Here is a 14,768-nt window from a genome sequence, read left to right as displayed (position 1 = left end):
TTAGAAAAAAAGATGGCTTAACAGATGGCTCAGAGAAAAGATTCAACAAAAGAATTATTTGGGATAAAATGATCTTTCAAGGAAAGTGAGCATGAGCATTTTACCTCTTCTTCACAATATCCCACTGGTCATGGAATGAGGCTTATGCACAGCCATGCACTCTCTCACTAGTTGCAGGGTTCTTTATTCAGTATTGCAAGCATGCAGATGTAAATTATCAGGGAAAAAAAAAGAGAGTTCATGGCTTTAAAAGGTGAGGAAATTATCTGATAAGTAAGCTGTTAAATGGTGTGATTGAGTTTGAGCTTTTCTCTGCTAGAAAGAATGGTACTGTCATTTAGCTCACTCAGATTATGAAAATGTTTTGTATAACTGTTAGATATTTTTGCTGGTGAAAACTTGCAAATAGAGTAGGAATGGGGGATGTGGTTGGTACCCAGGCTAGAATAGCTGAAGTGTTTCACTTTTAACTCAACAGATTTCTCTATTAGACCATTAATTGGGTAAGCCATTAAACACATTTTGATGTGACATCAAAGGTGTGTTTTAATTTGTGCTTTCCCAAATTGGAAGAAAAGAGTGATGCACTTCAATTCTTCACTGAATCAAGGTCTTAATTTTCCTCCCATGTTAACCAAATCAGCCTGATGGTCTTTGCTAATAATATTTTTCTATCTGCATGTTATCTTGCAGTGGTGAAATGAAACTCTTACTAAAATGCTTTTCAGATTTGACAACTAATTGATAACCTGTATCCATGACTCCTCCAAAAGTAATGGTTTTAGCCTCTTAGAGGCTGGCTTCTTAAAACTTGTCCTGCATGGTGGAATAGGGCTCGCAGCAGCAGCAGCAGGGGATGGTTAAAGGTGTGGATGCCAATGCCTGTGCCACTGTTTTAGTCTTGACAGATCGGCCTCCGCCCATCATCCTCCAGGGCCCCGTCAACCAGACCCTGGCCGTGGATGGCACAGCTCTGCTCAAGTGCAAGGCCACCGGTGACCCCCTCCCTGTCATCAGCTGGCTCAAGGAGGGCTTCACCTTCCTGGGCCGGGACCCTCGGACATCCATACAGGACCAGGGCACGCTCCAGATCAAAGCCCTGCGGGTGAGTGATGTCAGCACCACGAGCGTGACGGGTTCTGTGTGTCCAGTTTGGGGCTCTTGGTGTTGCCTCAGGCAGCTCTGCTGCCCTCCTGCTGTCTTCAGAATTAACCTGTCTTTCCTACTGTGCAGTTCTCACCGAGTCGATATCCATTCTTTGATGTTGTGTAGGAAAGGGCAGGGAGAGAAGAGCAAAACTAGCTTCAGATATTTCTATGAGAATTCCCTAAAAACGGAATTGGTGTTTATAACCTTGTGTGGCTTGCAATAGAACACATGAGTTGGGGGTAGATGGAAATGTGAAAGAGCAGTCCTTCCTTTTCATTGGTCTTACCCTGAAGCCATTGGCCTCTCTGTCAAAACTTAGAGCAGTTCCCTGGCAGTAATTTTCTGAGTACTTGTGCTAGCACGTGATCTGGAGCTCATCAGGGCTTGACCATGCTCTTTCTCCATCAACAGCTCATCAGTCCCGAGCTGGCTGATTTATTCCAGTGTTATGCTTCCTGGAAATGTTCCACCAGGCTGCAAATGGGAAAAGACAACATACATGCAGTCATATGCAGAGGGATTTCTGTTAAAAATTAAATACCTATTGTAATATTTACATTTTTGCACATGAGATAATACAATATTATCTAATACTTCAAATAGGATAATGTCATATATTTTTGATAAATATTGCATCATTAATCTCTATTTTGGCTTTTAATTTTTCCCTGTTCAAAGATAAATGTGTATTTGTTTGAGTGTATTTGGACAAGCATGCATATGGAAAAATAGCAAGTTAAATATACTTATTTGTCAGGAACTTGAAGATAATTTCAGGAACCATTTAATTTAGTCAGCAGAAATGTCTGCACTTAATTTTTCCATCCAAAAAAATGTCAATAAGCATAGTACTAATGACAAGAAATAAAGAGCAGTTATGTTTTCTGATGTCATCTCATCAGTGATCATAGATGAATTGTGAACTGCCTTGGAACAAAATAGAATTTATTAAAAAATTTATGCTAGCTTGCCTTGAGTAAACAATTTGTCGTTCCACCCTGGGCTGAAGGCAGGTTTAGGCCATGAAGGTTAATGCATTTTTCCTGTAGAGCTGGATTAAAGGGTGCGCTTGAATAGCCAAGATTCCCCAGTAGTGTTAGAAAGCAGCAGTTAAAGGTGGAAGCTTAGTGATTTCAAACAAACTTTCAGGCATTGATGATGGGCTTCTGTGGAGTGTCCACGAGGCAGAAGCTCTTGGGATACCTGTCTGCATGCTGCTTTGCAAACAATGAAATTGCTTCTGAATCGTGCCAGAGCATTAATCTCACTGTTAAAGGCTGTGTCTGTAAACTAAAGGAAAATAAAATTGCTTGCAAGGGGAGAAGAAAACTGTATTAGTAGTGAGTGTGGTTCTGAAAGACATGAGGCTTTTATTGATCCTTAAGTGGGTCATTCACTAGTAACCAATTTTCCTTAAAGGCTCAGAAAGGCATTTTTTAGAAAATCCTCCATAGCACTAATTTGCAGTTTGTAATGTGCATTGTTTCTTTGACTCAGGTTTAAGAGCAAAAACTACACAGAAGCATAGACATATTTTTTTCTCTTGTGCTTTGCAAATTTTAATTTAACATGGATTTAAATGAGAAATGCTTAACTTTTCTCTCAGGTCTACCTAAACAAGGACTAGGAGCACTTCCTAAAGAAAAAAAGGGCTATGAAAATGTCCAAGTATGTTTACATCCCTAAGTTCAAAATGAATTAATAATTTCCACTCATATGTCCTCAGCCTTCTGGCTGAGGGTAGATTTAGATTAGGTATCAGGAAGAAATCTTCCCTGTGAGGGTGGTGAGGTGCTGAAACAGGTTTCCCAGTGAATTTGTGGATTCCCCATCCCTGTCCAAGGCCAGGTTGGATGGGACTGTGAGAATCCTGGTTTAGTTGGATGGAATTTTGAGCAACCATGGCAGGGAAGAGGTGGAATGAGAGGATATTTAAGGCCATTTCCAACACAAACAATTTTCTGATCCTTTTCTGCTGTTTCTGTTGCAGCACAGTCAAATGATTCATGAGCCTGCAACAGTCACATGGGCCGCAGTCATAGCATGAACACAGAGATTTTTCTGATCAGCCAATTTCTCAGTTGCCCTGAGGAAAACAACTAAAAACTCACACATGTCACTCATTCAGTTCCCCTTCTGACAGTTCAGGACTGATGGAAAACTCCCTCCTGCTGTAGAAATGTGCCACACCAGGATTAGTCACCTGTATTACCTAAGAAACAAAACTTAATTTTACTGAATAGTAAAGATTTTTCTGTTCACCTCCCCTGTTTGTTTTCTTTTTTTTCCATAGCACAAAAATGTATAAATAATCGAATTACCAACACACTAAATCTGTATCTAATCCATCCACAACCTGGAAGTTAGATAATTTGCCATAGCTTGCAAAAAGGAGTGTACTTCCAGCGTGCTTTGTTTGCCTTCTACAAGTTACTCTGTTGTGTACACCACATACCTCACTGAGTGCACCATCTGTCACAGTAGCACACAAATGAAGCTGAGAACCATAGCCTTGAGAAATATTCCCTATTATCACATAATGAAGAATTATATATTTAATAAAATCTCCGAGGAAGCAAAATAAAACACTGCTTCAGAATGCTACAAGGCTCTCTCCTGTGGAAAATCTCTCCTTTCAAGGGTCTTTCTCATTTCAGTAGCAGCACTGCTGTATTTTGAGTCTTTGAGCCATTGTCAGAGGGGTTTTCATTATTTTTTGTATTTCACACAAATAGCCATCTCCTGAAATGCAAGTTATGCTCATTCAGGAAATTGAGCTGGCATTAATGAGTTGCTTCCTCACCTAAGAATGGTACACTGCATTCTCAGTGTATCTGAAGAAAAATAGCAACAAAATGTGTGTATAACAAAGCTAAAAATCAATTAAAGTATATATCTACAAGTAATCTAAAGAGCAACTTGCTTTTTTGTCTTGACAAAATTCCTTTTGAAGAGTGACATATAAGGACATATGCTACAGTGCCAATCTGCATTTAACAGAAAACTCATTATAATTCCTTGAAGCCCAATAAAGCTTCTTGGATGCAAGTTCTCTTTCCATCAAGTCATGTGATGGTGAAAAAAATTCTTCTTAATCACTAGAGTCAGCACTCTCCCTTTTCTGCTTCCACCTCCATATTACCATGCTTTAGTCATCATGGAAGGAGAGCTCCTCCATATATTTTGTCTTTTGTAAACTTAACCATTTTCCATCTATCCCTGTAGTCTTTACTTGTTCTTGACTCAGAAATCTTTATTTTAAATTTAAACAGGAAATAGGAAAACCCTTGGCAAATTTGCTAGTAAAACAGTTTATACAGCGATGAGATTAATATTGGCAACCTAATTCAAAGCAGTTTCCCCAAATAAATCTAAAATATTTAAACTGACAAGGGAATCACAATAATTTTATACAAATGCAATATTTTTTTGCTACCAAAGGGCCTTGCAGCCTGAAATAAAATCCCATGTGAGATGGAAGAAAGGTAAGCATGGTGTAGAATCTAATTTAATGCTGCTGTTTGGAAATTGCTTGGAGGACTGTCTATGCAGAGAGAACCACTGTTAAGAGAGAACTGTTAAGTTTTAACAGCATTTGTATGTAGGGTGTATAGAAATTATTTCATCTGTCAAGAGTTTAAGGTGATGTAACATCCTTTCTGGCACTGGAAACTGAACCTATGGGTCATCTTGGGATAATAAATGCTGATATTTCACCTTCTAAGAGGTTAATTGCTGTTATATTGTTACCTGATTTCACCTGTGTTTTTGGAACCAATGCAAACACTGACACTGTCAGTGCTCCTTTCTGGAGCATTTACAGTACTGGAACCATTAACAATATGAAAATTAGAATTAGTAAAGTATTAGAAGCAAGTAATCTTATTATAGTTCTCTAAATGAAAGCCACCATTAAATGATTGCTTAAAAATGTCTGGTGCCTTCTAGTCTGGTGCAAAATGTAGGCTAAGTCCTTCTTAGCAAGGAGCATTTAGAAAAAGAAAATAAGAGTAAACTCAGCTGATTCTAAAAGGTTGTTAAAGCTGCCCTTGTGCCCTTTTCATGTGCAGCTCTCTGATACTGGGACTTACACTTGCGTTGCTACAAGTTCCAGTGGGGAGACGTCCTGGAGTGCTGTGCTGGAGGTGACAGGTAAGAGATGCCCAGGGACGGGCTTCACTTGGCACACGTGGAAATACAGCATCAGTCTGACTCAAATGATTCTCGAACTTCTAGGGCTTGACATGGAGAAATTTTGGATGAGAAGTCTGTGTTCCTTCTCACACATCTTGCATTTCATTGCTTCTGTCTTGTAATGCCCGTGGGCATCACATCATATCTGTGGCCAGTGACTGCAGTATGCTTTAATTCTTCTAACAGCAGCATTAATAAAACATGGATTTATCCAGTAATAGGCTTGGGCAAGAAAAATCCAGAGTGCTCTCTGTGAGTACTGCAGTTGATTTGAATACAGGAAATTTCTCAGCAGCTAAGTTTTTGGTACTTTATGTACATTTCAGCAAGCTGGGCTTTTTTGTTATTCTTTCTTTTCCTTCTTTTCTTTATACATATATATATATATATATATTTATATATAAACTTTTGAGTTTTGCTCTTTTTTTTCTTTATTATGTACTTAAAGAATGACAGCCTTTCATCCCAAAACATGTGGTAGTAATGCAGTTGTTGACTTAGTTGTTTATAGATTAAGAACATCCGTTATGCTGATTTTGCAGATGTTTGCCATGTTTTTCATTTTAATCTCCTGCTTTGATCAAATTATATAACCAAGGATAAAAAGTAATCATTTTGTGTTTGCCCTTCACAGAATCTGGTGGAGCAACAGTCAGTAAAAATTATGATATAAATGACCTCCCTGGGCCACCATCCAAACCTCAGGTCACTGATGTTACTAAGAACAGTGTCACCCTGTCCTGGCAGCCAGGGACCCCTGGAAGCCTACCAGCTAGTGCATATATCATTGAGGCTTTCAGGTATGTGAATTATACCACTTTTAAGCTCTTTTCTTTCTAATTTTGCTTAAACCCTGATACCAGGGTTTTGTGGTGTTCTTTTGGACTCTACACATATCATTAGAAGCTCATTAACTGACTCAACTCCATAGAAGGCATTGATTCATATTCTTTACATTGATTTTTTTATAATTTATCACTTTTTTCTAAGTGATTAATTGGAGGACATCTAACTATTTCTTCAGGTCAACAAGAGTATAACAGAATGGTGCAGTAATTATTTGTCTCTTTTTCTTTAACATTGATGATCAGTGTGTCCTGTGGGAATGCTGCAGGTCCTTGGCTATCATAGTACAAACAATATGGAAATAAATGGGTAATCCTGAAGCCTCTCTGCAAACTTTAATTCCTGCTCTTGTTAAAGCAGTCAGTATTAAGGGGTCAAAGTGCTTTAAATTTCTATTTTTAGGTGTTTTAGATAGATGAAAACTTCTAACTGAAAAGACCAGTATTGATAATTTAGGCTTTTATCCTGCAGCCTGAGGCTTTAAAGAATCCAGGTGCTCCCCTGCACACAGCAGCAATTATTGTGTGGTGCAAAAGAACTCCTGGGCTCCAATTCAGCAAGTTTGTTTGAGCAAAGGCCATACTCTGACATATGTCTCTAAAACACATTTCAGCTTAAAAATCTGCACCTTCTTAAATGTGTTTCTTAATCCAGATATTACAAAAATGGCAAATACTTCCTCTAAGTTAAAATTCATGCAAGACTTTTTCATAGTCATATGCATGCAGATTCTTGCTCAAATGTTATGTATGTAAAGAACATTAAAGTATTTGCAGTATGTTGGTTTTGTTCTAGAGCTTTATGCATTGTATGAATGAAGTGATTCAAGTAACATAAACCTTGTACCTTTCCATTTCCTTTTTCCTTTTCATATATTCAAAGATTTTTTATCAATGCTATACAACAAAGCATAGTAAAATAAAATTTTCTCTTTAAACTTTTCTGATGTTTCACCCTAGATAAGCTTTAATGGCATCCCATCAATAACTTTTTAAAAAGCCAGAGATTTTCATTAAAAGTTGTTTTAACAATCGCATTTGAAATCTTTTTATATGGTGGATTGTAATCTAATTATAATAATGTTGAATTGAAAATTCAATGGCAGAAAAAATATTCATATAATTTCCTCCATTTCAAAGAATGTTTTCAATTTTTTTTTAACTTTGAGAGTGAATTTAATTCAAGAACACTTTTCTTCCAATGACAGTTTATTGAAATAGTTTACTTAGCAGTATAGAAAATTATTCTTTCTAGAGAATTTTCCTTTCTAAGCCTTTTGTTCAAGAGTAGCCTGTTTATCATTCAAATTTACTTTACAGCTTTCTACCTTTGCCTTTTGCAGGTAGTGTAGAGAAATGGCAAAAAGTTTTGCTTTTATTGCAAGGAGAAGTACTTTTGACAGCTGTATTATGATTTTTAGCCCATCTCAATAAGCTAACTGAAAAAAAAGAATTAATTGCACCCTGCTTGTGACAGTGTTTGCAGGGGTCTCAGGTTGAGGGAAGAGATGAGGATTTTGACTCCATGTTTCAGAAGGCTTGATTTATTATTTTATGATATATATTACATTAAAACTATAGAAAGAATTAAAAGAATAGAAGAAAGGATTTCTTCAGGCGGCTAGATAAGAATAGAATAAGAAGGAATGATAACAAAGGCTTGTGTCTCCGACTCTCTGTCCAAGCCAGCTGGGCTGTGGTTGGCCATTAATTAGAAACAATCAACATGAACCAATCCCAGATCCACCTGTTGCATTCCACAGCAGCAGATAACCATTGTTTCCATTTTGTTCCTGAGGCCTCCTCAGCTTCTCAGGAGGAAAAATCCTAAGGAAAGAATTTTTCATAAAAGATGTCTGTGACACCCTGCTTTTACTACTTTTTTCTGCACCAAGAGTTGATCCAGAGTTGAGACAGTTCCTTTCTCATCTTTATTTTTCTCTGGTATTGGTTTATAATCTCCCACACTGTTGTTGTTGCAGTCAGTCTGTGAGCAACAGCTGGCAGACGGTGGCCAACCACGTGAAGAGCACGCTGTACACTGTGCGGGGCCTGCGCCCCAACACCATCTACCTGTTCATGGTCAGGGCCATCAACCCCCAGGGCCTGAGCGACCCCAGCCCCATGTCAGACCCTGTCAGAACCCAAGGTAAGGGGAACTTCCAACTTTCATGTGCTTGGGCTAAAATGGAGAGAAGGGACTGAGGATTCACCAAGAGGTCAGTCTGGCCATTTGGTTTCAGCACACTCATTGACAGAATCGTGATTTGAGCTTCACCAGGAAAGATGAGAGTGATCCAATGTTTGCTGCATCAGTCTGGGGCTTAGGAGAGAAAGGTTACATCCTTAATCCTCTGTACAGTGTAGAACTTTTGGTTTGCAGTTCTCTTAGACTCCATTTCCCCCTGGTTACTATTGAAAGCAATGTGAGTTACCCAAGCGTTTCTGGACAGCACTCTGAATACTCTCCTGACTACATGGACGGTATCTTTCCTCTCCATGTCCTTTCTTCCTCTCCATTAGTAGGGATATACTATGATAACAAGTGTTTATAACAGGCAAGACACTGTTTAGAATTCTGTTTAATCAAAAGAAATGCACAACACATGCTGATTAATCTGAGCCAACATTTAGGCAGAGAATTCACATAAATTAAGGCATCTGCATGCTAAGAATATATAGAAGTTATTCTGAGAAAGGTATGGGCCTTCTGTTTATATACTTATATTTCTGAATTCTTTGTATTAATCCATTGCATAAGCCAAGAGAGAAGGCTGAAGTGAAATTGCTCATTTGTAGGGTGATGATAGGATTGGTAGCTGCGATCCTCCATTGCTACTGAATCACCTACTGAAGTCTGTTCACTTTGCATCAAGCTCTAACTGAATATAACTGCCACAAACAGATTTCCCTTCACAGCATAGATGGTTGTTTTTTTTTTGTTTTGACAAGACATTACTTGAATACTTAATTCAAGAGTGTAGTTCTGTGTTAAATATGTTGTAATCCAGAAATTCATAATTCTTTGGAATCATAATTTTTTGAATCCAAAGTAATAGCTCCTGTCACAGTCAATTTGAAATTAAATCTTCTGTCTCTGTTTATTTTTATTCAGAGACTTTTGTCTCTGAAGGTCTGAAGGTGCCCATGGGGAGCACATCCTGAGTCAGTCTCCAGCATGTGTGTTCTAAGTTGTTTAGGTCCTTTGCTAGATGGAAAGAGATAAACAAGAGTAGGGTGGTGTTTCTTTATCACATAACCATCCAGCCTCCCTTATGCCAGCCTAGTCCTGAATAAATCTGTCCTGAATAAATCTGTCCTGAATAGTTATACCCTCAAAATAGTAATTATGGCTGGAAGAGGGAAAACAGAGCTGCTTTCTCAAAAGCTGGAGGAGTGAGTTGTGCAGGGATTTCATGGCCTGATTATCCGTGGAGTATCACAAGTTTCCTTCTTTCTTATTTTCCCATTATTATAGGGTGAGTCATACTTTTTATTGCAACAGCCTTTTAGTCTGCATAACTTATCACCTAGCTAAAAAAAAACCCCAACAACTTTGTTTGGCATTTGAGTGTCAAGTATAGACTTTTTATCTGACATACTGACAAGCAATTTGATTTCAGTAAAAACATGTCTTTTAATTAGCTACAGCATGTGTTGCAGCTTCCATTTCCAGAAGCTGTTTAGCAGTCAAGCACACTGCGACATGTACAGGATTTATAGCTTCTTTGCAAGCCTGCAGTTTAATAGAATTAAATCATAAAATCAATTGAAAATTAACATAATGTTTTGATGTGATTTCTAATTATGCCTGAATTCAATTCAGGCTCACAGAAGAAGCTGCCACACAGTGGAAAGCCTATTCACAGTGGCCATGGAGAAATAACAAAGCAGCTATGGCAGTGCTATAAAATAATAATTTGCAACAGGTGTCTGTGGTAGCTTTCATAGCTGAACATTTAATGATCTGGTATTCAGCACAGAAAATGCAAGTAATAGGATTTAATGTAAATTTCACCAGTGAACTGCAAGTAGATAATCAGGTACTTTTAAAAGGTTTGTCTTATATGACTTATGTGAAACAAGGACAGAGAAATCAGTAACTACTCTAATGAAGGACTTGATTTCTTGTTGGATTATTAACAGATGAAACCATATACTAAAAAAACTCTCCCAAAAATGATATATATTCCTGTCCCTGAAATCAAAATAATAATGAATAATAGTATATTTGCTGAACACTGATAAAAGAGGTCTTAGAGAAAATATCTAACCAATTTAATTGTGATCATGATGTAGCTTCTTTCACCAGTTTTGTTTGAGTCATGATTCTATATTCCAATATTTAATCATACCCTTAGAGACAGATGAGCTGCTTTTCCACCAGGAGCCTCCTAGGCTTGTGAAAACGACTTTACACTGGGAGCATCACACATGTTTTCAAGTGTACGTACCAGAAAACTGAATTCCACATGAACATCTTGGCATTCACTTCTCACTGTTATTAGTCCATGTTATTGTGTTACTTCTGACATATGAGCCATGAAAATGATGAAATGCTGTTCACACAAAATACTTTGTGCAAATATCTTTTCCTCTGAGGGAATGCACAGGTACCTTGTTGGCTGTATACCACAGCATAACTTAAATTAAAGTGTAACCATGGATAACTGTAGGTTTATTGTAGCAACAATCGTAGCTGTTGTGGATAGAAGCATAAATGATCATCCTCTAGACCAGTCTGAGTTGCAGTTTTATTTTATAATATCTCTGATTCTTGGCTGCTTCAAATAAACATAATTTGATAGACCACCACCTTCACTGGCACTCATCTTTGGATTATATTCCCTTTGGAGATCCATGGAGCCATTTTAATTTGGATATCAATAGAAGCCTGTGGCAATATTGTTTATTGGTGGCTCAGAACCCATAACAACCCAGAATTAGGAATGTGAATTATTGATCATCAAAAACTACTTAGTTTTAAGACCTGGAGATCCATGATTACAGTTGTTATATTTAAAGGCTTCATTTTTAAGACAAGTGTTATTTCTTTTAAATAGCATTTAAAAGATAAAAAGAAATCATGTGATGTCTATTCCCATATCTAAGTCCATCAGAAAGGGTAAAAACTCTTACATATTTTTCTTTTTCACAAGGACATGATGTTGATCCAAAAAATGAGGAACTGTGACTATAAATTTGACTATTGAATCCCTAGGGAAGACCAAGCAGAATTCAGAGATGCCTAGACACGCATGACCACAATTTATCAGTCCTTTTTTGAATATCTCTATAATCAGATTTTGACTAAAAGAAACAATTCCCCCACACACTTTGAAGGGCACATCATCTTGAAGGGAAAATTTTTGTGGTAGATTGTTTTTGCTGGCCTTTTACTAGATGGGAATCAGTTTGGCTTCCTAAATTAAATCTTTTTATTTTTTTTCATGTTTGCACTAGATTTCATTAGCTATGTCTGTTAAGGGAAAATTTGCTTTGCAGGGAAAAATGCTATTTTTAGTATTGGATTTCTTGTGTGCATGGCATGTGGGGAGAGGAAGCTCAGTGAAAGTTTGGAAACATATAATGACTTAATGTCATGTGTGCGCTAGCAAAATAAAAAAAGCACTGTTCATTTTCTTCAATTATACTAACCAATTTGGTTCCAGACATCTGTGCAGCATTATCTGAGTACTTTGGAGCTAGTGAACATTGCATCTCTCTCACCATTTACCCAAGCTGAGAAAACTTTGCCATCTAGTCAGAACACTCCTTTAATCATATTTATGTTTCATTATTTCCTAAGTGGCTAGAGGTGGATGGTTTGTTTGCATTATTTGGTATTTTTCTGAGTTTCAACCTGAGTGCTGTATTTTTTTAAAAGCAGAGGATTTTCAAGTCAGGTCATTAGGCTACTCAGTAAATTTTTTTGATGCCATATATAGCTCTTCTCATTAAAGTGATGCTTTCATATGTGTGCCTGGCAGATATCAGCCCCCCAGCACAAGGTGTGGATCACAGGCAAGTCCAGAAGGAGCTGGGAGATGTCATTGTACGGCTGCACAACCCTGTTGTGCTGACACCCACCACAGTGCAAGTCACCTGGACGGTAAAGTTTCTCTGTTCTTACCTTAACAGTGCTTTCAGTCTGCTTTTTTTGCCTATTTATCCCTTCAGTGTTTCAACACCCTGAAAAGACCCAGTCTTGACCCCAGCATGAGTGCTCTGACAATCTAACATGCAGCGGTGTGTGTACATATATATGTGTGTGTCTATAAATATGGCAATGAAATAGTCATCTTCTCTTTCAAGTCAGGCAGGTTCAATGTCTTCAGTCTTCTGCTTGAAACAAGTTAGCTGTCTGACTAGAAAAACATTATAAAAATGAGTATGTTTTAAGGGTAATTGATCTGTGGATTCATTATGCTGTATGTTAGGAAATAATCAAAGTAAAATATCAACAAGAAATTGCTGTGTGAAAAAGTACTGTCTGCTTCAAGTCATAGCGACCTCTGACAATACCCTATTATTTAGTGACCTGAAAATCAAAATTATCTTTCCTACAGAGCACTTGTAGTGAAGTCAGAAGCATGTGGTGCTAGTGCCTGACACACTGTCTGTCATCTGGTTTGCCAGCACAAACCTTACCCACAATGAGTGAATATCCTTTCATTAGAGAAGACCAGAGACTTTTGGGCAGTGCTTAACAACATTTCTATTTGAGGGGTCAAACTACTGGGTAGAATTTCTAATATAGAGTTTGGCTTTCAAATTGCTCTGTTTCCCTTCCTGAGGCTTGATGGAAAGGATCTGTAGGGGCAGGAGAGCATTCTCAGGGCACTGCAGACCAGAAAAGAGTGCTTTGCTGTTGGGGCATCTGCCCAGAGGAAGAAGAGCCAAGAGTTGAAGAGTGAGAGGAAAACTGCCCTGCACAACATCAAAACAGTTGTACTTTATGGGATGAATTCTGCTAAGGGGGCATTCACAATGCTCAGGGTTTTTCTTCTGCATGTCATATTGCTGAGAGCTTAATGTGTGCAGGGGATTACGCAAGAGGAGATAAGAAGTGTGGTGATAGATTGTGTATTATAAGGATTACTGTTGTTTTTGCACAACACAGCCATTATTATGGGAGCTTATGCACCATCCTTGTTCTGACAGATTTCAGTGGTCAGGGTACAGATTAGAATAAATAGAGAAACTCACAATTTTTTCTTCTGTGGAAGATTATTTAGAGTATGTGTCACTGCATTTTGCCATCAGTGATGTCAGCACACAGCTTGGCTTTCTTAAAATGCTGCATGTTTCATATTCAATTTGTCCAGAACAGGCTGACTAACCTTTGTGGCAAACCCTTTTGCCCAAGCAGATGGATCAGTAGTAGAAAATTTGGATGTTAGCAGAGAGTGATTGTAAACCTGGATCACATCCATGTGGTGCTCCAAGTCCTTTTTTTCCTTTTTTTTTGGTGTGGCATCTATCAGAAATACAGATTCATAGGCTGGCCCTTGCTTTAGCATGTACTGCAAAAGGAAGCTCCAATATAAACAGAATTCAGTTTTATACCATGTAACCAATGTCATTATATTTTTAATTTTATATATATGTACGTGTGTGTGTGTGTGTGTGTGTGTGTGTGTGTGTATGTCTGTGTGTGATGTATAGTCCTCTGAAAGAATTTCCTGGTGTCCCTACTGAACAACGAGTGAAGAAATGGTAAGGTAAAGACAAATTGCTGGAAATGCTATGGATCCCAGCTTATTGGGAAGATCCCTCAAAGCAGTGACCCTGTGCCACCTGACAAGCACAGAGACCTCTGTAGAGGCATTTCAGAATTGCCCAGGGGAAGAAAGACGCAAAGAAAGATCTCTGAAGCAGCTAATTAGAAACTACCCAGCAACCAGAACAAAAACAATTAATTAACCATAGTCTCTAGGAAAAAAACCCACTCTATCCAGAGAATAAAGTCCACACTATTAACATAAAATGGATAGATAGTGTAGCTATCATACAAAAGGACAGAAGTGCCATGAGAATCATAAGACTCTTTGTGTGGGTTTTATGCAGTTCAGAGGGTGAATGCCAAGGAATGTCCTTGGTCACTGAATTTCTGGCATCCTGAGTCACAGCAAATTAACACCACTTTCTTCTCTCCTTTATGAGATTGTTTTGGTTTTGGTTTTTCTTTTTTTTTAATTGTTCAAATTTGAGTTTAAATTTTTGGGAATAGTTCCCTGTGGCTGTGTTGCAATTTTAAAATATGCACATACATATACACACATATTTTGAAAAGAACGTCAGGCTTACAATGTCAGTGTTAAAAAATAAGAAGAGGAATGTCAAAAGTTAAATTTTCATTGCCACTTAAATTTATTCCTCTTGTGTATAGATATTAAAATATAGCTGTAATTATCTGGTCACATAGAGGATCTCTTCTTCATGGAGCTATTAAACATTTCTTTTTATCTTCTTTATTCTCTGTATGGTGCCAGGTCTTATTAAATTCATAGCATTGAAACCTTGCATTGAATAAAAATTATTATTTTGTCTCACATGCTTGCTTATCTGTCATGCTCT

The 14,768-nt window shown here is 37.8% G+C and overlaps 1 protein-coding gene across 1 annotated transcript in view; it reads left to right on the top strand.

The window, feature by feature from the left end:
* The window catches only part of ROBO2 (roundabout guidance receptor 2), a 433,355-nt gene that overhangs the window by 340,969 nt on the left and 77,618 nt on the right, over nt 1-14,768 (top strand). Inside the window, exons 10-14 of the mRNA XM_059493583.1 lie at nt 900-1,105; nt 5,220-5,301; nt 5,978-6,143; nt 8,171-8,337; nt 12,179-12,300. Coding sequence (XP_059349566.1) covers nt 900-1,105; nt 5,220-5,301; nt 5,978-6,143; nt 8,171-8,337; nt 12,179-12,300 — 743 coding nt within the window. The remainder of the gene's footprint in view (nt 1-899; nt 1,106-5,219; nt 5,302-5,977; nt 6,144-8,170; nt 8,338-12,178; nt 12,301-14,768) is intronic.

Source organism: Ammospiza nelsoni, chromosome 2, assembly GCF_027579445.1.
Source record: "Ammospiza nelsoni isolate bAmmNel1 chromosome 2, bAmmNel1.pri, whole genome shotgun sequence".
Classification (NCBI taxonomy): domain Eukaryota; kingdom Metazoa; phylum Chordata; class Aves; order Passeriformes; family Passerellidae; genus Ammospiza; species Ammospiza nelsoni.
This window is presented reverse-complemented; position numbering and strand designations above follow the sequence as displayed.